This window comes from Rana temporaria, chromosome 4, assembly GCF_905171775.1.
Source record: "Rana temporaria chromosome 4, aRanTem1.1, whole genome shotgun sequence".
Classification (NCBI taxonomy): Eukaryota; Metazoa; Chordata; class Amphibia; order Anura; family Ranidae; genus Rana; species Rana temporaria.
In genome coordinates, this window is record NC_053492.1 from 379,279,084 (window position 1) to 379,301,809 (window position 22,726).

The 22,726-nt window shown below is 40.3% G+C and overlaps 1 protein-coding gene across 1 annotated transcript in view; it reads right to left on the minus strand.

The window, feature by feature from the left end:
• Positions 1 to 22,726, minus strand: part of PCNX2 (pecanex 2) — a 229,399-nt gene that overhangs the window by 137,350 nt on the left and 69,323 nt on the right. The window contains exons 9-12 of the mRNA XM_040351012.1: positions 18,941 to 19,086; positions 12,675 to 12,828; positions 7,084 to 7,116; positions 5,206 to 5,377 (exon numbers count right to left, since the gene is read on the minus strand). Coding sequence (XP_040206946.1) covers positions 5,206 to 5,377; positions 7,084 to 7,116; positions 12,675 to 12,828; positions 18,941 to 19,086 — 505 coding nt within the window. The remainder of the gene's footprint in view (positions 1 to 5,205; positions 5,378 to 7,083; positions 7,117 to 12,674; positions 12,829 to 18,940; positions 19,087 to 22,726) is intronic.

Sequence of the window (22,726 nt, forward strand, 5' to 3'; positions counted from 1 at the left end):
AGCCCAGAACACAAAAGGAGCTTGTGAATGATCTCAAGGTAGATGGGACCACAGACACCAAACAAAGCATTAGTAACACAATACGCACCCGCAAGGTCCCCCTCCTCAAGAAGACACATGTACAGGCCCATCTGAAGTTTGCAAATGAACATCTAAATGATTCAGAGAAGGATTTGGAGAAATTGTTGTGGTCACATGAGACCAAAGTTCCTCCCCGTGTTTGGAGGAAGAAAAATACTGACTATGATCCTAAGAACCCCATCCCTACAGTCAAGCACAGAGGTGGAAACATTATGCTTTGGGGCTGTTTCTCTGCTAAAGGTATAGGCCGACTTTTCCGCATTAAGGCGCTAATGGACAGGGCCATTTATTGTAAAATCAGTGTTCCCCCAGCCAGAACACTGAAGATGGGTCATGGATGGGCAGGGATGGACTGGCCATTGGGACTACAGGGAGTTTCCCAGTGGGCCGATGGCTCAGTGGGCCGGCTTCAGTGACAGCGGACCGCCGCCCCCTCCGCTCCTTTGTCTCTCCCTTCCCGCAGCGCTCACCTCCTCTCCCTCCCCGCAGCACTCACCTGGGGGGAACAGAGAAGCAGGGGGAGGACCAGAGGAGCAGGGGGGAGGGGACAGGCAGCTGACTCCACAGCTATGGCCTGGGAGTTTCTCACTTCTGCCTAATCTTGTCCAATAAGGGGGGGGGCACCAAACTGATTCTTTGCCCCGGGTAAAATAATGTCTAGCTTCCCCACTGGTACTGCCTATAAGACTACCAGTACCAGCCATTCTGCTCTAATAAAGTAGAGTGGCTAGTGAAGGGGGAGAGGGGGATTGGGTGGCCGGGTGGGGGGGAGCGGTAGTTGTCCGGGGGCGGGAGAGAGACCTGTCAAAGCGGGCCAGTCTGGATGAAGTCCAGGGCCAAATTTTTGTCCCAGTCCAGCCCTGTGGATGGGTCTTCCATCATGACAATGACTCACAACATACCGCAAGGCAACAAAGGAGTTGCCCAAGAAGAAGCACATTAAGGTCATGGTGGGGTGTAGCCAGTCTCCAGACCAGTGTTTCATATTTTTTTTGTCTTGAGCGCACCAAAAAGATCTAAACATTTTCATGGCACACCTGAAAAGATTTAACAATTTTTGAACAAACTTAGACTATTATTATAATAAGAGGGAATAAAGAGGTGAAAAGGGCACTGCGCCAATTGATGTGTTGTAGTTAATTGTGGCTAAGGTCTAATTTTGTAACCAGTTCTTAAAAGTTCACAAGGGGGAAAAAAAAGAGGGAATCCACCTGGGCTCTTAAGTTAACACTGTAGTGTAGACAAAAGAAAAAAGGGGACAGGCGCCTCTAAGTCTCAGGCCTCGTACACACGACAGAGTTTCTCGGCAGAATTCGGCGAGAAACTCGGTCAGAGCCGGATTCTGCCGAGAAACTCTGTCGTGTGTACACTTTCGGCCCGATGGAGCCGCCGAGGAACTCGTCGAGAAAATAGAGAACATGTTCTCTATTTTCTCGTTGTTCTATGGGAGAACTCGGCCCGCCCAGCTCCTCGGCGGCTTCAGGGCTGAACTCGCCGAGGAACTCGACGTGTTTGGCACGTCGAGTTCCTCGGCCGTGTGTACGAGGCCTCAGTGTAGTATCTTACAACATTCATTAAAAGAATCAACAGATATCCACTGACACGAGGGAGAAATTATACAGTCACATCATAAATAGAAGGTGCTTCCGTGGTGCTGGTGAAGTTGGTACAGGGCTCGTGCCCTCGGAGAGCTTGAGAAAGGAGCGTTGCGGCCTCTCTATGGACTACTGCGCATGTTCTGAAATGCGTTGCATAATTTCCTCCCGGCGATCCATTTCCGGTGTCACGCTGCACTCCAACACTTCCATCAAGTCCTCCCACCCTGGTCCTGTGGGTCTGACCACTGTTACAGTCTTTGCCGATGGCTCCACTAAATATTTTTCAAAACTCCCACGGCAAACCAGCAAATCTCTCTGCACACAGTTTGAGAATCACTGCTCCAGACCCTAATCCTATAGAAAATTTATGGAGGAAGCTGAAACTTCGAGTTACCAAACAACAGCCAAGAAATCTTAAGGATTTAGAGAAAATCAGTAGAGTAGACCAAAATCCCTCCTGAGATGTGTGCTAGCCTGGTAACCAACTACAACACAGGTGTCAAACATAAGTCCTGCAGGCCAAATCTGGCCCTCCAGGCCATTTCATGTGGCCCTCGCACCTCTCCTGCAGCTGCAGGAGAGCTCCAGCCCTCCTCTGGTCCTCCTCCAGACCCTTACTTTCTGCTTTTTAAGCAATGTATCCAGCTTCTTCCCAGCAGCAACATAAGGAAAGTGAGGTGCACTGTGATGTAAGGTAGAGTGGGGGACTCAGCTTCTGATGGTGGATTGTCTAATGTAAAGGGAAGGGGATGTGCTGGAGAATCTAATCTTACAGATACAACCGGCCCTTTTGAGGGCAATCATAATGCTGATGCGGCCCGCGATGAAATTGAGTTTGACACGCCTTAACTAAAAGAAATGTCTTACCTCTGTGCTTGCCAACAAGGGTTTCTCCACCAAGTACTAAGTCATGTTTTGCTTAGGGATTAGGTACTTGTTTTACTCACTGAACTGCAACCCACTTTATAACCTTTGTATCATGTGGCTTTTCTGGATTTTTTGTTGATATTCTGTCTCTATCATTTAAAATATACCTATAATAAAAATGTATAGACCCTCAATTAGGCAAACTTAGAAAATCTGCAGGGGATCAAATAATTATTTCCCCGACTGTATATACAGTGCCTTGAAAAAGTATTCATACCCCTTGAAATGTTCCATATTTTGTCATGTTGCAACCAAAAATGCAAATGTATTTTGTTCGGATTTTATGTGATAAACCAACACAAACTGGCACATAATTGTGAAGTTTTTATTTTTTTTATAAATATCTGAAAAAGTGTGGTGTGCATTTATATTCAGCCCCCTTTACTCTGATACCCCTACCTAAAATCTAGTGGAACCAACTGCCTTCAGAAATCTCCTTATTAGTAAATAGAGTCCAGCTGTGTGCAATTTAATCTCAGTATAGATACAGCTGTTCTGTGAAGCCCTCCGAGATTTGTTAGAGAACCTTAGTGAACAATGAAGGCAATGAAGCATCATGAAGGCCAAGGAACACACCAGACAGGTCAGGGATAAAGTTGTGAAGAAGTTTAAAGCAGGGTTAGGCTATACAAAAATTATCCCAAGCTTTGAACATCTCAATACATATTCCAAAAATAGGAAAGAGTATAGCACAACTGCAAACAGGGAGAGGGAAGCTGGTTAGAAGATGGAAGGAGCCAAATACAGGGCAACCTTAGAAGAAAAAAAAAAAAAAAATATATATATATATATATATATATATATATATATATATATATATATTTATATGTATATGTAGCACTACCCCTGGAGGAGCTGCTGGTTTGTTTTGGGTGGCACATTTACCTCGTGGCTCTCTGAATTCCTAGGGGTGTATGGTGCATATAGCAGTAGTAAAGGAATGTCCACGACAGGTGTCTTTTGCTGTGCTCTTTATTACCCAGCCGGGTAAAAAACAATAAAACTTGTGATGAAGACGTTAGAATTGGAAGAAGAAGAAACATAGTAGATTCAGGCGTAGCAATAGGGAAAACAATCCTGCTCCCACGTGTAACACTTCTTGTGCCACTCCTGCTTGAGTGGGAATAGCGTACCTGAACAGGCCTCTCTCACCGGCCTGGCAGCCAGGGTATCGCTCGAAACTTTAAGGATAAGTCTCTGCCACAGACCCTGGAATGAACTCAGGGAAGGACCTCTGCCACAGGCCTTCCTGATTGTGATGTTGGAGATGAGTCTCCTTGATAGAATTACGCCTGGGCAGGGGCGGACTGACCATTGAGTCACTCGGGCACTGCCCGAGGGCCCCATGCCACTAGGGGGCCCCATCCAGGTTGCCAGGCTCAGTAAAACCAGGGACAGTATGTAAAAATCTGTGTTTTTTTTAGATCTGTCCCTGATATGTCCGAAAATGACATGCTTTTAATGTGAATATCCCAAGATTTTAGCTGCCCGCCTCTGCACTACCTCCTGGCGTGGTGGCCATCTGTAAGCCAGAGGGGCCCCATAATCTTCTATTGCCCGGGGGCCCCATGAGTTGTCAGTCCGCCCCTGCGCCTGGGTCTCCTTCAAGTTGCTTTCAGGTACCGACTGACAGATGACCAGCCTCTCAGTGTCCGGATACCTCGATCCCCGGTGGTTTATCAAGACTCTATTGGATCGCCAGCCTCTCATTGGCTCTCCTCAGATGGACTCCCCACCGAACAGCTATCTTGCTTGGGATCTTCAAGATTGGGAACCCAGTCGACCACTGGGCTCCCCGCCACAGCTCAAATGTCCTGGACCAACATGGTCCCGGAACCAAGAACACTGCGTGGCATGCCCTGGCCTGGTAGGCCATAACCCTGGGGCACCGTGGTGCAGTCACCCTAAAGGTGGGTGCCGCACACGAAGAAGAACCCAGAACCCATGGCGTCTGTCTCATAAATAGCCTCCCCCAGCATGCACAGCGAGGCCCAGTCCTCTTGATTGGCTGCTGGGGAAAAGCACCCAAATCTTGACTCCACTGCTGCCACCTACTGCCCTGGGGTGGGAAGAACACCCCAGAAATAACAGAATGAGCCCACAGCACAGCCAAGCTGAGACAGACACCTAATTTCGAACACATTTAACTGGATCAGAGTTAATTAACACTCTGATCTCCCTCTAAATTTTAATAGCACCGGTACTTTGGAGTAACCAGGCGCTACATATATATATATGTATATATACACACTGGGGTTTATTTACGAAAGGCAAATCCACTGCATCCAATCATGTGCAAGCTAAAATGTTGTTTTTTATTTTCCTTGCATGTCCCCCTCGGATCTACAGCGACTGCACTTCCAAGTGCACTTGCAATGCAAAATGGATTTGCCTTTAGTAAATAACCCCCACTGTATATATACTGTATACTGTACCTTACCTCACTAATGCTTTTTTTTCTGAATGGGCTAAAAATCGCTGAGGCACACTTAAAAAACATGTAAAGAGATTTCTAGATAAAGGGGAAGGGGGTATATGTACTTTTTTCACCAATTCCATGGGTAATCCAATAATAACATAGACATTAAAACGTACTCACCAATAATTTGATCTCTGACACTCTGAAAACATTCTGGGGACAAAAAGTGGAATCCATACAGTGTGTGTAAATGTAAGTCTTTTGCTTCAGAACCAGCATTTAGCAGCAAGATAACACTGCATAAAATACAAAAATAAACTGGTCTGCTATATGTAATGATCTGGTTATAACCCTATAAAAAGAAAAAAATACAATATTAGTAGGGTATGGCATAAAACGTTAAAGTGTTTACAGGATAAACTGTGATAAAAAAAATCAACGGCAAGGTTCGTTGGGCAATTTGAACCCTAAAAGCTTCTTACTTCCTGTTCCTATGATGCCCGTACCATAAAAATTTAAATTTTATTGCAAGAAAAGGAGAACAAAGGCTAAAACAAAAATTTCAAGAGAATCTAGCCATTACCCACTCAACTTTTATAAGTTTTTGTCTGTCGGAGATATTTCCCATAACATCCTTTACAATAAGTGAGGGGATATTCCTATAGTTGAAATATAGGACTATAAAACCAGACAGGCTGCAACCGTTACCAATAAGGAAGATGGTCAGTCTGCAAGAACTGAGAGTACAATATACACCTGTCCTCCAGTATTTTAGTTGAGAATTCAGAATGTTTATATATGTACTTGCAGGTGCACACCTGCCCTTCATGTTAATTTCAGGGGAAAAGTCTCAGCCTAACAGGAGGAGTCAGGCTGGATTCACACCTAGGCATTTTTAGTGCTTTTTGCATTTTTCTGATTTGCACTACAGAACGTGTTTCATAGGAAACAATGTTAAATGCACTGTAGTGCAAATCTGCAAAATGCAAAAAGCACTAAAACTGAATAGGTGTGAATCCAGCCTAAAGCAAGTTACAATCACAAGTCTATGGGCCAGATCCACGTACAGCAGGCTTAACTTAAATATTGGGATTTAAGTTACACTGCCGCAAAATTTCTACCTAAGTGCCTGATCCACAAAGCACTTACCTAGAAATTTTCAGCGGTGTAACTTAAATCCGTCCGGCGCAAGGCGGGACCAATCTAATGGGGCGAGTCCCATTTAAATTAGGCGCGCTCCCGCACCGGACGTACTGCGCATGCTCCCGACGCGATTTTCCCGACGTGCTTTGCGCGAAGTTACGTTGCGCCGAGTTTTGTGAATCGCGGCCGGGTAAAAAAAGTTGCGTCGGGAAAAAAAAGAGATGCGGCGGGAGAAATAAAAAATTAAAAAAAATGTGACAGTGTCGCGGGAAAGAAGGGTCTACTTTTACATGGTGTACTAACTTTACACTTTGTAAAAGCAGCCCTATCTTTGCGTTTGCAAACTAACAACTTACGGAGACTTCATGAAGGGAAACCGCTTTGTGGATCTCCGTAAGTGCTAATTTGCATACCCGACGTGGAATTTCGACGAGAAATGCCCCCAGTGGCGGCCGAGGTACTGCATCCTAAGATCCGACAGTGTACAACTATTACACCTGCCGGATCTTAGGAAAATCTATGCGTAACTGATTCTCTGAATCAGCCGCATAGTTAGAAACAGGGATACGACGGCGTATCAGCAGATACGCCTGCGTATCCCTTTTGAGGATCTGGCCCCTATGTAACTTTGTAACTTGTCAAAAGAATTACACTGTTGCATCACCTCCGCTTCCAATCACTGCCAATTGTTCTGTGATCTGAATGTGACAGGCACAAATAATGTATGTCATTCTAGTTAATCCACAGTTGCATTTAACTACAAAGAAAAATGTATGTGTGTGTGTGTGTATATATATATATATATATTCAATGTAGGCTTAGAGCTATATATAAATAATTATTGTGTTGTTACTAGGGGTGACTCAAAAAAACAAAATAAGCAATGGTGGCAGTGTCACCAAAACCAAAACTTACATGAACTGGTGACGCAGGATCCGGCTGTACACTCTAGATGAGGAAAAGCAAATGACAACTGCTTGATAACATTTGAGACATTACCACACAACATAGTATACCAATATTTTATCATAAAGATCTAGGATTTATTTTTTCTCCCATGAAAATGAAAAAAATTGCATATTTTGTAAACTGTACCCAGATATTGTATCAAGATCAGGTGTGTCAAATTCAAATGAAACAGTGGACTGAACTAAATAAAGTGAGTATTTATGGGACCACATTATGTGTACTGAGAGCCATATCTATTTAAAGGAACCCTGAAAGAATCATGGAGGCTGCCATTGCTGACCATTCGATCAAAGCTCAGTTACCTGTCTGTCATGCTGATGCATTCACGGTGCAGGTCACTGACCTAGAAACAATTATTGAGATAAAAACTGCTAATATTTATTGATACTAATTTTCAGCATGCATTATTCAGGTCTGTGATTCAAAGTATTGCAACCAGACACCTCAGCCAGTTCATATTTTTAAAAGGAGGCCATATTTTTCTTATTATTCTTATGACAGAGACACTTGAAGTCTAGAGAAAAAATGAACATTACTCTAATAATTTCAACATTGTATCCTATAAGATGGGGTCATAAAAATTTCCTGCAATGCACTGCAAAACATGTAGGGAAGTACTGTCTGTATATCCTTTGCAAAACATGTAGGGAAGTACTGTATATCCTTTATCAACTGAAAGACAGTTGGGTCCTTATTCAGCTGTTATTTTTACACCACTGAGGGCTAAAAAAAAAGGGAGCACATGCAGGCCAAAATTCACCAGAACGACGTGCTTGCTCTAAATCAGTTGTCTCCAAATTGCAGCTGGGGCTGGATGTGGCCATTTGCTTGCATTTATATGGCCCTTGGGGCACTATTCCACCAACTAACACCAATGATAAAGCACCATTTCCCCTACTGACACCATAAATGGGGCACTATTCTTCTCATTGATAAACAACGGGACACTATTCCTCCCATTGAAACCAATATGCGGGGGCATTTTCTATACCCACAGGCCACAGTCCAGCCCCCCTAAAAGCCTGAAGAACAGCAAACTGGCCCTTTGTTTAGAAAGTTCGGAGACCACTGCGCTAGATAGTCACTTAGGTAATATAGAGAAGCTGTCAGCATTGTGCTTATGCAGCAAACATTTAGTTATTGTATAGGTGAAACTCGAAAAATTAGAATATCATGCAAAAGTTCATTTATTTCACGAATGCAACTTAAAAGGGGAAACTAATATATGAGATAGACTCATTACATGCAAAGCAAGATGGTTCAAGATGTGATTTGTCATAATTGTGATGATTACATGCTCATGAAAACCACAAATCCACAATCTCCGAAAATTTGAATATTGTGAAAAGGTGCAATATTCTAGGCTCAAAGTGTCCCACTCTAATCAGCTAATTAAGCCATAACACCTGGAAAGGGTTCCTGAGCCTTTAAATGGTCTTTCCGTCTGGTTCAGTAGGAATCACAACCATGGGAAAGACTGCTGACCTGACAGTTGTGCAGAAAACCATCATTGACACTCTCCATCAGGAGGGAAAGCCTCAAAAGGAAATTGCAAAAGAAGTTGTATGTTCCCAAGGTGCTGTATCAAAGCACATTAATAGAAAGTTATGTGGAAGGGAAAAGTGCGGAAGAAAAAGGTGCACAAGCAGCAGGGATGACCGCAACCTGGAGAGGATTGTCGGGAAAAGGCCATTCAAAAGTGTTGGGGACTTTCACAAGGAGTGGACTGAGGCTGGAGTCAGTGCATCAAGAGCCACCACACACAGGCGGATCCTGGACAAATGTCGTATTCCTCTTGTCAAGCCACTCCTGAATAACATACAACTTCAGAAGCGTCTTACCTGGGCTAAAGAAAAACAGACCTGGTCTGTTGCTCAGTGGTCCAAAGTCCTCTTTTCTGATGAGAGCAAATTTTGCATCTCATTTGGAAACCAAGGAGCCAGAGTATGGAGGAAGAATGGAGAGGCACACACTGCAAGATGCTTGAAGTCCAGTGTGAAGTTTCCACAGTCTGTGTTGATTTGGGGTGCCATGTCTTCTGCTGGTGTTGGTCCATTGTGCTTCATTAAGTCTGAGGTCACCGCAGCCCTCTACCAGGAGATATTGGAGCACTTCATGCTTCCTTCCTCAGACGAACTCTGTGGGGATGCTGACTTAATTTCCCAGCAGGAGTTGGCACCTGCCCACACGGCCAAAAGCACCAAAACCTGGTTCAATGACCGTGGGATTACTGTGCTTGAGTGGCCAGCAAACATGCCTGACCTGAACTCCATAGAGAATCTATGGGGCATTGCCACGAGAAAGATGAGAGACATGAGATCGAACAATGCAGAAGAGCTGAAGGCCGCTATTGAAGCATCCAGGTCTTCCATAACACCTCAGCAATGCCACAGGCTGATAGCTTCCATGCCACGCCACATTGAGGCAGTAATTGATGCAAAAGGGGCCCAAACCAAGTACTGAGTATATATGCATGCTTATAATTTTCAGAGGTCTGATATTATTCTATGTACAATCCTTGTTTTATTGATTGCATGTAATTTTTTGAGATTGTGGATTTGGGGTTTTCATGAGCTGTAAGCCATAATCATCACAATTATGACAAATCATGGCTTGAACTATCTTGCGTTGCATGTAATGAGTCTATCTCATATATTAGTTTCACCTTTTAAGTTGCATTAGTGAAATAAATGAACTGTTGCACAATTTTCGAATTTCGAATTTCGATATTCAAATTTTTCGAGTTTCACCTGTATTAGTTAGAGTTATTTATTAATGTATTATTACATGTAGTTTTTAATTATTATATTTGTGCATAACGTGTTACCTATCTAGATCAAATTATTGTGACAATGGGGAATATTCACAAAGCAGTTGATATGACTTTCATCTTTTCATCTAGACCTTTTCAACTTGCAGTAAATCAATCACACACAACTGGAAGATTCACCTGCAGCAAATGCTAGTTTAATGTCTGATTTACTGACTTCATTTAAAAATGTGCCCTAATGCATAAATATTTTATGAGATGACACATGATCTACTAATGATGAGTCTTGGGCGAAATGATAAATCCAGCCCTGCTGGTACAGGCTGGCTTTTCACTCTTGTTAGGTTTACTGGCATCTGAACAGTTGCTGCCTGTCAATGACATATGATGTACAGTTAGACAATAAGAAACAGTCAGAAACCAGAGATGTGAAGTCATGCAGTTGGCATGTCAGTTATTTTAAGACTTGGAGGTATGTCAGACTGCCTCAGCAATGTCAGCTTTCATATTTCTATCTTGTAAGTTCCTTTTTAGGGTAAACATGATAAAAATAATGTTATTTTAAAAATGTTTAATTTAAAGGGTTATATAAATATATGGTTCTCTTACTAGTCTAGATCTATATGCATTTCCTTGAGCTTGTTAGGCTTTATATAAATAGTAATGCATCGAAACATAATATAAGCATCAATTCTTTTACACCTTCTCTATGCACACTTTGTAGCTATCACCACCAAATTGCCATGCTTTACCAAGGAATACATCATGGCATCAAGTATCTTAGCTGGTCACATTATTAAAATCATTCCCTTAAAGGGGTTGTAAAGGAAAAAAAAATTCCCTAAATAGCTTCCTTTACCTTAGTGCAGTCCTCCTTCACTTACCTTATCCTTCGATTTTGCTTTTAAATGTCCTAATTTCTTCTGAGAAATCCTCACTTCCTGTTCTTCTGTCTGTAACTACACCCAGTAATGCGAGGCTTTCTTCCTGGTGTGGAGAAAGCCTCTTGAGGGGGGAGGGGGTTAGCAGGAGTGTCAGGACGCCCACTAACACACAGCTCCTGTCTCTATCTGCAAAGTAGAGAGTGTCCTGACTTGCCTGCTTGCCCCCTCCCCCCTAAAAAGGCTTTCTCCACACCAGGGAGAAAGCCTTGCATCACTGTGTGTAGTTACAGACAGAAGAACAGCAAGTGAGGATTTCTCAGAAGAAATAAGGACATTTAAAAGCAAAATTGAAGGATGAGGTAAGTGAAGGAGGACTGCACTAAGGTAAAGGAAGCTATTTAGGGGGAAAAAAAATTCCTTTACAACCCCTTTGAGCCTAAATGGACTAAAGTAAATGTAAACCTAATCACTAAAAGCTTATATAAGTTTTAAAATGTAATTTTTTTTAAATGTAATTATTAATTTTAAATGTAACTCTAACTTTAACCGGTTCTCAGCCGGCTCACACAGATTTACTGTAGCAGAATGGCTCTCCTGGGCTTAAATGCCTTACATATATGGCTTTGCCCAAGAGAGCCATCAGTGGGGAACCCAATGCACATGGCCGGCGGGCGCGATCACCGCCGGCCACGCGCGAGCTGGCAGCAGGGGGGTTTGTGTGTAAAGTAGAAACCACAATCTGTCATCTCTCCTAGTTAGTCCCATCCCCCCACAGTTAGAACACACAGCAGGGAACACCGTTAACCCCTTGATCGCCCCCTAGTGTTAACCCCTTCCCTGCCAGTGACATTTACATAGTAATCAGTGCTCTGTGAATGTCAATGGTCCCAAAAAAGTGTCAAAAGTGTCCGACCTGTCCACAGCAATGTCGAAAAACGCAGATCTTTATTTTTATTGGGATATTTACTATAGCAAAAAAGTTAAAGATATTGGGCGTTATTTACTAAAGGCAAATCCACTTTGCACTACAAGTGCAAACTACAAGTGAAAATTGCACTTGAAATTACACTGAAAGCACACGTGGAAGTGCAGTCGCTGTAGATCTGAGGGGGACATGCAAGGAAAATAAAAAACAGCACTTTAGCTGGCACATGATTGGATAATAAAATCAGCAGAGCTTCCCCTCATTTCAGATTTACCCCTCAGATTTACAGTGACTGCACTTCCAAGTGCACTTTCAGTGCAATTTCAAGTGCACTTTGCACTTGTAGTGCAAAGTGGATTTGCCTTTTGTAAATAACCCCCTTTGTGTTTTTTTCAAAATTGTCGCTCTTATTTTTTTTAATAGCGCAAAAACCGCAGAGGTGATCAAATACCACCAAAAGAAAGCTCTATTTGTGGGGGAAAAAAAGTAAATTTTGTTTGGGTACAACATCGCACGACTGCACAATTGTCAGTTAAAGCGACACAGTACTGTATTGCAAAAAATGGCCTGGTCATTGAGCAGCCAAATATTCCGGGGCTGAAGTGGTTAAAAGTTTTATTTTTTTATGTCATTTTGGAAATGTAATAAGTTTTGAAATGTAATTTTAAAGTTGATTTCAATATTTTTAAATAAAGGGTGATCCTGCCAAATAGATCCTAGTTTAGGGACTTCCTGTTACAGGATGACAAGGCTCTGTTTCTCTCTCTTATTTGTGCTGCTGTGTAATCTTCCTGTCAAACGGGTTTATGATGGTAACTACAAGTGGCGGTTAAAATAGACATTATTAAAGCATGGTCCACAGTTGTAATAAATGCAATTGAAGAAATTGCTATCTACTTTATATCTCACCTCTACTCATAACGTAATATAACACAATAAAATATAAGGAATTTCCTACCTTAAGAAGGCAAAACTGACAGCTTGAAATAACAACACAAAACTGGAATATCCAAATGTCTTTGAAGAGGCCTTGGTGCAGAAGTAAAAATCCAAAAAATGAAACACAGATGGCCAGCAATATTGCTATGATGTTTTCCCCAATATTTTCAGTTCTGCAACATTTAAATATAAATGAAAAAAATAAATAAATGTAAAATAAATGTAGACTGAGATGGCCACTCCAGAACCTTCACTTTATTCTGCTTGTAGCCAATGAAAGGTCGACTTGGCCATGTGTTTTGGATCATTAACATGTTGGAATGTCCAAGTACATCCCATGCGCAGCTTCCTGGCTGATGAATGAAACTGTTCCTCCAGTATTTTTTGATAACATACTGCATTCATCTTGCCATCAATTGTGACCAAATTACCCGTGCCTTTGTAGCTCACACATTCCCAAAACATCAGCAATCCACCTCCGTGTTTCACAGTAGGATTGGTGTACCTTTCATCATAGGCCTTTTTGACTCCTCTCCAAATGTAGCGTTTATGGTTGTGGCCAAAAAGCTAAATTTTGGTCTCACCACTCCAAATTACTTTGTGGGAGTGGCTACAAACTTTCCGGATAAAAAAACTAGCAGCTTAAGCTAGAAGGGGGGTTTTACCATAGAACAATATAACATCAATAATATGTTTTCCTACAATTACTTAATGCTCCAAATCTTGTTTGATAAGCAAATTGTCGACAACCTATACCGAAAGTAAAGTGACTTGTATGGGAAAGGATAGATACTGTGTGCATGTGTATATGTATGCATATTTGTAGCACTCTGTATAACTTGTATTGCTTTCCTATAACTGTAAGTAGTTTGTATACGCATCATTCTTAACAATAAAAAAGAACAGTTACAACATGCGCTTCAAAATTTACAGATAATGCCGGGTAAATTCAAGGTTATAATGCCAATAGGGTCCTTAAATACACTGGCCATGCAGCCCTGTAGCTTAGCTGAACAGGGAAGATTCATTGACGGTAAAGAGCATAAAAAAAGAGAGAACAGGGCCCAAGGTGACCCTTTTGCCTTGAAATCATAAACATGATGATAATAATAATAAAATGCATTCACAAGCATAAGGAGTGAAGCAGTTTGCCACATTTCAATGCAGAAGACCTGACAGCCCTCCTTAGTCAGTAGAGAGACTGTGCGGAAAGGAAAGCCCATTCTGTGGATTGTTGCAGGAAAGCAGATCCATAGATCCACCAAGTGTTGGAAGCATAGCAGCATCTTTAGATTCCTCTCTGCTTGGAGAAAGCGCATACTTCGAGGTTGGAAGGTTAACAGCATCTTTAGATTCCTCTCTGTTTGGAGATAGCGCACACTTACAGATTGCAGGGAAGCAGTGGCATTCCAATGGCTACTTGTTTTTAGGGCTCCTTCCCCTTTTTTAAAGCCAAAGAATCACAGTAACAATGGGGATCTTTTCTCAGTGGCTGTAATATGAGTGGGCAGTTCCACATTAGCATACACTGGGAAACAAATACTAGGGATTTAGTATACACTATGTGAATGTTTAAGAACAAGTAAATAAAAGGGGGCCACAAATAAAAAAAATATAGAACAAGAACTAAACAGATTTGCTGAATTTTGCACCACTAAAAATAAGAATTTTGCCTTGAACTAAGGGAAAAAATCTAGCACAATGTAAAAAGCTGCCCAAAAAGGGTTTGAGTCCCTAGAAGCATAAATCCTCTGTAACTTAGTCAATATGGTTACAAATTAGCAAAGAGTATACTATTAAATTTGAAGAAACCACTTTACTAAATGAAATTAATAAAAAATAGACTACTATCAAGCCGTACCAAAAAGAGGGTTTTTGATTGGAAACCCAAACTGACATCACGCACAATCATTGGTGACACAGTTCCACTCATTAGAATACAACTCCCTTTAGACACCTATTGATTTATCTAGCAATATAGTTAAACCTATAAACCCAACAAAAAGCTAAGAATGCAAACAATTTGATCTCTGAGGAATCTTGTTTATATACTCAAAAATCCACTATTTCTGATGTGAACCCAACCTTGCCCTCCAGTCAGAAGCAAATTAAAATAATTATGTAGAACTCTCCAAGCCTCACACATAGTCGATAAATGATGCAATGAACAAACAATTCCTACACAGCCAGTATACAATATATTCTTAAGAGTGTTGTAGACCTTTTGAGGTGAACGAACAGGAAAAACAAGAAAACTCAGATTCCACTTGTACAAAAGTAAAATCCACAGATGTTCCCACAATTACTGTTACTACTGACAGTAGTAAAAAGAAAAGAGGAATCAGAGGAGATAGAAATAAGAGACAAAATATGAGAAAAAAACTTTCTTCCCCTATGGGCAATAAAGATGAAAATTCCCTCATTATTAAAATGGCTCAATTTCTCACCTGCTTATAATCCAAACTACTCTTCTATAACCTCAACAAATTTATCCAAAACCTCAGGGTTTTCAAAACTAGCTATTACACATAAGCTAACAAAAGTATTGTTTCTAATGCCACTGGAACTCCATTATTTCATATAGTGATGACCTAGAGACCCTCTTTTTCCCCTGAAATAACACATACTTCCTTCCGATATTTTTTTTACCCTTTCCAATCTAAAGGCTAATTCATAAACATGTTCTACCACGCAGCATATCCCAATATTCTAAATGTTCTAAAAGTCTGTAATTCTACCTAAAAAAAACAAAAAAAACCTTTACCAAAAAAAATGTAATAAAAACGTTAAAGAATACAATGATAAAGTCATCAAAAAGGTACATTTATCTAGGTAAGCTATGATTATATATAAAAATCCTTACATGTATTTTCAGACAAAAATACCTACTCTACTCTAAAAAAAAGTCCATTGCCAAAGTTTAAAATTAAATTAAAACAGTCTATTAAACATTATCCAATGATTGGGGCTATAGTTAAAATGGATCCCTCTATGGCATGACATGTCAATATTAAGTGCCTACTAATGAATTACTATGTGGCAGATTTTCGAGGTAGAGCATAGTTTGTCTACAGGCAGTTTCCTATTTGAACTGCAAATTTTATTTTTTTGTGTTGTACTGTACTGTATTTTGTACATGTATTTTTACACCTGTATGCCTTAAAATGAATATGCAGAATTGTTAAAAAAAACATTATCCAAAGATATCATATCGTTAAAAAAGAAGGGACTTTATAAACAATTGTACAGTATGCCATATTTATAAAATTCACTCAAGATTCATTAAGACAGTTGATCCCCTCCTGGCAGACCTATACTTGCAAGTATGGAAAGTCTAACCAAAGGCCTCGCTCATTTCATCTTACAGCCACTAGTCACTGTTTTGCCTTTATATTTTGAAAGGTTCATACCAACTACTGGAGAATCGGAATAACTAAAAATGTGAATCTTCTTATACATGCTTGTCTTTAGACATTTTGTCCCTCTACACATCCATCCCAAACCACATAGATCTGACAGCATTCATTTACTACCCAACACACTTACATTAATCCCAAACAGGCACAGTTCATATTAAATAGTACGTAATTTACCTTGGAACACAACTAATTTGAATACATAGACCATTCTTATTTACAGATCCAATAGTTATGGAAGACAATTATGCTCCAAATTATGTAAACTTAACGATGGGATACTTGGACCTCAATATATTGAAATATAATCTATTCTCTGTCAACATTGCTTGTTATAACAGGTATATAGATGATATTGTCAACAGCTGGGAAGGTGATACACACAGTACTTTGATTTGTACAACATTGTAGTGACAATCTTTAAGGGTTAACTTTCAGTTATATAACAAATTCTCAATCCCTGGTATTTTTAGATTTGGTACTCACCTCCATGCAACCCAAAAGTATGGTAATGGGGATGCTGAAGATGCTGCTATCCTTCCAGCACCTGTTGGGCGTCATGATCTGCTTTCTTGCAGGGATCCAGGCTTACCTTCCCACACAGCCTCTCCACTAGCCACAGAGTTCTGTCAGATCTTCTGTATTGACTTGTGACAAGCTACTTCATTCCTACATCCTTGTAAAGGAATTGTATGATTATCCCTTTAAAGTGTCTTTTATTTTAATGCACAAAGGTCACCCTTTTCAGAAAAGCTAGATTGGTTTCCCTGGCTTTACTGAAGCAATTAGACAGACAGCCAAAAATTTTAACTGAAATCCTATCGAAATAAACCAGTTTTCTGTTGCTTATGCGAAGCATAATGCTGCATACACTGTTCAGGAAAAGGAAGGCTGCAGAGGTGTTTGGTGAGCAGGAGTAGGCATGCAACCCACCTGCTTGGGCCAGAGACAGTCACTGGATGATGCTCTTTTAATTACGACGTTGGGGATAATGTCTAATTTTGTAGTCTTTGCAGACTTTAGCCTTGTTTACTATGATTTAACTACTTCCATACAGGGCATTTTCACCCCCTTCCTGCCCAGATCAATTTTTAGTTTTCAGCCCTGTTGCAATTTGAATGACAATTGTGCGATCATGCAACACTGTACCCAAATGAAATCTTTATGTTTTTCCCCCTACAAATAGAGCTTCCATTTGGTGGTATTTGATCATCTCTGCGGTTTTTATTTTTTGCACTATAAACAAAAGAAGAGCAACAATTTTGAAAAAACACCCTATTTTTTACTTTGATTTAATAAATATATATATATATTTTTTTAAAAACTATTTTTCCTCAGTTTAGATCGATACGTATTCTTCTTCATATTTTTGGTGAAGAAAATTGCAATAAGCGTATATTGATTGGTTTGCGCAAAAGTTATAGCGTCTACAAAATAGGGGATAGATTTATGACATTTTTATTTTTATTTTATTTTTTTACTAGTAATGGTGGTGATATGCGATTTTTATTGTGACCGTGACATTGTGGCAGACATATCGGACACTTTTGAAACATTTTTGGGACCATTCCCATTCACGCCCCCTAGCGGCCGTGATGAAAAGGACGTCATATGACGTCAACTCTGAGGGAGAGACAGTTCCTGCCGACGTCATATTACAATGGCTTGGTAGGGAACTGGTTAAAGCTGAGATTCACCCTAAAACTTTTTTTTTTTTTATGTACCATCCCATCCAGCTGACTTGCGTCATCTATAGTATGTTTTTTTTCCGCTGTATTTACCGTTTAATCACTCAGTTTCGTTTCAGAGTCCGGCGGGGAAATAGGCGTTCCTATGAAGAGGGGAACATGATTGACGTCCAGCTATGGCACGTCACGCGTTCCGAAAATAGCCGAAATAGGACTCGGATATATACGGCGCCTGTGCAGTCAGCTCCTAGTCTGTGCGCAGGCGCCGTATAGTGCCGTGAAGAGCCGAGTCCTACTCCAGCTATTTTCGGAACGCGTGATGCGCCATAGCCGGACGTCAATCATGTTCCCCTCTTCATAGGATCTGAAATGAAACTGCACGATTAAACGGTAAATACAGCGCAAAAAAAAAAAAACATACTATAGATGACGCAAGTCAGCTGGATGGGATGGTACATAGATGTTTTTTAGGGTGAACCTCCGCTTTAAGTAAAGTAGAGAAGAAAGTAATTTCCTTAATTGGCTGATTTATCTATAATATTCTCTATACTGAATCACAAAGAAGAGAAAAGGCAGAAGCGGAGACTAAGGTATTAAGCGGCCAACTAGAAGTTGCTTTGGCATGTGTATGATCAACTGCTAGTTGGGCCAAACATGATTTTCAAGAACAGTGTGCAGCCTTCATGACAAACTCATTAATTAAAAAGGAAGGGGTTATGCTCCTTCTATTTTCTCATTAAGAAAAAGGAAGGGATGCAAACCTGTTAGTAAAGCTAGGATACACATCATAGTCACATCTCACAATTAGGATTGTGAAGATAAACTTTCCTCAGTCAATAGTGAGGAATAGTAAGGATAGTTTGGAGATAAAATTTGACATTATCATTGATAGTGATCATGCAGTGGACAAGAAAAAGTTTGCCAGACCTCGTATTACTAAGCATAGGAAAAGGCAGCATGAGAGAGGGGAAATGACAGATGGAGAAATGCATTGCACAACCCCAGAGATTTAGATTGAGAAGAATTAAGGAAGTTCACACAACTGTGCCTGGAGTTGGGCCTTTACATCTGTCAGATTGAATGTAGCCACCACATCTAAGAATTGGTACCGTAAACTGAAATAGATTACATTTTTGTTTTAATACCACTTAAGGATACATGTTCACATAGCCTTTACTTACTTGTCAAACAATGCCAAAAATGTAAGCCTGTCACACCAAATTTTAATCCATTTGCCTGGGAAAATACTGAATTTATAGAATTGCTTCTTTGGAAATTTATATTCTGATGAGACATATGAAGAATTTTCAGCTTCATGACTCAATGTCTGAAAGCAAAAACATGCAATAAAGTTTTAATTTTAAAACTATTTAACTTTAACTAATGCTCCTTTGCTGCTACTTTAGGCCACATAGCTATATGTTTTTAGAAAGGTAATAGATACAATTCCAGCAAAGAATATTTACAAAATTTGTTTTACAAATCTTAGTGCATAGCAACCTGATACTAAAGAGGAGCTGTTTCCATAGCATCCTCGTCAAATTTCTGTTCCATTTAAAAAGTAGTACCTGATTAGTTGTTCTTAATCAATTGTTCCACTAATGCCACGTACACATGGCCGGAATTTCCAACAACAAATGTTCGATGTGAGCTTTTGGTCGGATAGTCCGACAGTGTGTAGGCTCCATCAGACATTGCTGTAGGAATTTCCGACAACAAATGTTTGAGAGCTGGTTCTCAATTTTTCCGACAACAAAAGTTCTTGTCGGAAATTCCGATCGTCTGTATGCAATTCCGACGCACACAAATCCTACGCATGCTCAGAATCAATTTGACGCATGTTCGGAATCATTGAACTTCATTTTTCTTGGCTCATCGTAGTGTTGTACGTGACCACATTCTTGATGTTCAGAATTTCGACAACATTTGTGTGTCTGTGTGTATGCAAGACAAGTTTGAGCGAACAATCCGTCGGAAAAAAATCCACGGTTTTGTTATCGGAATGTCCGATCATGTGTACGCGGCATTTGAATGCAGGTTTCCTTGCTTAAAACAGAAGTGTTAGCATGCGGTTTATACAGAAATAATTGCAACAACCATCATCATATATTATACTATGATAAGCAGTTCTGCCACTAGGTGACATTTCTAAAGTTTGAATAATGATGTAGATTTCTGTGTAGGGTTTTCAGCTATGTGTCCAACAACATCTTGACTGGTAAGAGTCATATCTGCAATACCTTTCCAACAGGTTATCGGTCCAGCTACAGCCAAAATACCATACACTGTTGCAGATACAACTTAACACAAAACTGAAAAATAAAAATTTAAAAAAATCTTTGAGGTATATGATGGCTACTAGGAGTGTAGCATTTTTAGTTGCTACTCTTACAAACCAGTCCTAGAAATTTAAAAAGAAGATGTTGCTCTTAGGAGAGGGTACCTGGATGTGTATAAAGCAGCCCAGATCAAACTGATCTACAGATAAATGGACAGCGAAAGATCAGAAAATTCGAAATACTATACAGTATACCTGAACATTAGGGATGAGCCAAACACCCCCCCATTCGGTTCGCACCAGAACCTTCGAACGGACCGACCGTTCGCGCGAACATTTAGAACCCCATCGACGTCAATGCGATTCGAACGTTCGAATTCAAAAGTGCTCATTTTAAAGCCTAATATGCAAGTTATTTACGGAAAATGGGGTTGAGAACCCGGGTCCTGCCCCAGGGAACATGTATCAATGGAAAAAAAGTTTTAAAAATGGTAGTTTTTTCTGGAGCAGTGATTTTAATGATGCTTAAAGTGAAAAAAAAATTCCTTTCAATATCGTACTTGCTGGGTGTCTATAGTATGCCTGTGAAGAAAAAAGTAATTTAAAACTGCTTGCGGCTTTAATGTAATGTCTGGTCCCTGCAATATGGATGAAAATCATTGAGAAAAATTGCATGGGTATCCCCGCCCCCCTCCCCCCAGGTCATTACCAGCCCCTTTGGCCCTATATACTTTGAAAAGCAGTATTCAGGCGGTGAAAACAAGACAGGGACTGTAGGTTTGTTGTTAGGTAGAATCTGTGTGTAATTGTGAACTGGTACTTTTTTAAAGTGTAGCTCCAGCCATAAAATCTATTTTTAAGCTTTTCTGAAAACATAGAGAAGGGTTATCACCCCTGTAACATTTGTTTTGCTGTGTGTGTGCATCTGTTCAGAAGATTGCAATTCAATTTCTGTCCCAATGACAAAAGATTTTTTGAAAATGTGTTTTTTTTACCGAAACAAGGATTGGTGATAAAGCATCAGTGGACAGGAGACACCTCTTACAGAAGAGAATTTCCCTTCCTAGGGGTAGATTTCCTCTCACTTCCTGTTGTCTCCTTCCGTTTGCAAGTAGGAGTCGTTTGTAAGTTGGATGTTTGAAAGTAGGGGCCTACCGTATATACTCTGCATACATTTGGGCCCTAGGTGTTGGTGTTGCCACAACACTGTAAGCCCTCACAGTTAGTCTTGGTGGGCGGCGAGCGCTGGAACGCCCTGCTGTGTAAACTATTATATCAAGAACTCTAATTACATGCCATTCTTGAACAGTGGTAGAAAAAATGGGCCTTTGGTGCTGGCGCTGGTGCCACAACACTTTAAGTCCTCACAGTTACTCTTGGTGTGTGCAGGAATGGGCCCTGCTGTGAAATATTAGATCAAGAATTGTAATTACATGCCCCTGTTGAAAAGGGGCAGAAAAATTGGGCCTTTGTTGGTGATGGTGGTGCTGGTGCCACAACTCTGTAAGCCCTCACAGTTACACTTGGTGGGCACAGGAATGGGCCCTGCTGTGAAATATTAGATCAAGAATTGTAATTCCATGCCCCGTTGAACAGGGGCAGAAAAATGGTGCCTTTGTTGGTGGTGGTGGTGGTGCTGGTGCCACAACACTGTAACCCCTTACAGATTGCATAACAAATTGTATTTACACGCCCCTGTTAAACAGGGGAAGAAAAATTGGGCCTTAGGCACTGGTGCTGGTGCCACAACACTGCAACCCCTCACAGATACTCTAGTTGGAGCGCAGGAATGAGCCCGCTGCAATATATTGCATCAAAAATTGTAATTACACGCCCCTGTTAAACAGGGGCAGAAAAATTGGGCCTTAGCCACTGGTTTGGGTGCCCAGAACCAAACATGTTCCTACAAGCTATCAGCATGATCATTGAGGAGGAAAAGGATAGTTACTCAGCATAACAGGATAGTCTAATAAATAATTGCTAGTCACTATTAAATAACAAATGAGGTGACTATATAGAAAAGGTAGTAAAAATGATGTGGTAAATTGGTGTAACACATAATATAAACGAATTAGTTCCAAACAAGTGTTCCAAATAGATGGTGTGTTTCTTGCTGCCAGTGGAAAATTAAATGTGAATAAATAAACAAAAATCCAATATTTCACCACTAATGTGAGTGCCAATTGATCAATAATGTCAAATCAGTTGACCAAATGGCACCACCACTGATTGGTAAACCTGGTGTGTCACAAATTAACAAATATTGCAAACAAAAGATCCCAAAGGAAAAGCCCAAAACAAATAGTGGAAAAGTCCAAAACAAATGGTGGATTCCTTGCTGTTAGTCAAAATTGTGTATATATATATATATATATATATATATATATATATATATATATATATATATATATATATATATATATATATATATGAATCACTGAACTATTAATTTTGTGCCACTGTGTAGATCTTTTTTTGTTTCAATAATTTTTAATAATTTCATGTATTTCATATACAAGCAGGTTGTATGAGCATATATATCAAACATAAATATACTATAACGTTATGACAGAAGGTAAATATTGATAAATTAAACTCAAGAATACAATTGAAAAAATGAATCCCTGAAAGGGGAAAAACAGCAATCTTATAAGGAAGCTCATCAAATAAGTACCGTCCTTAGATATAT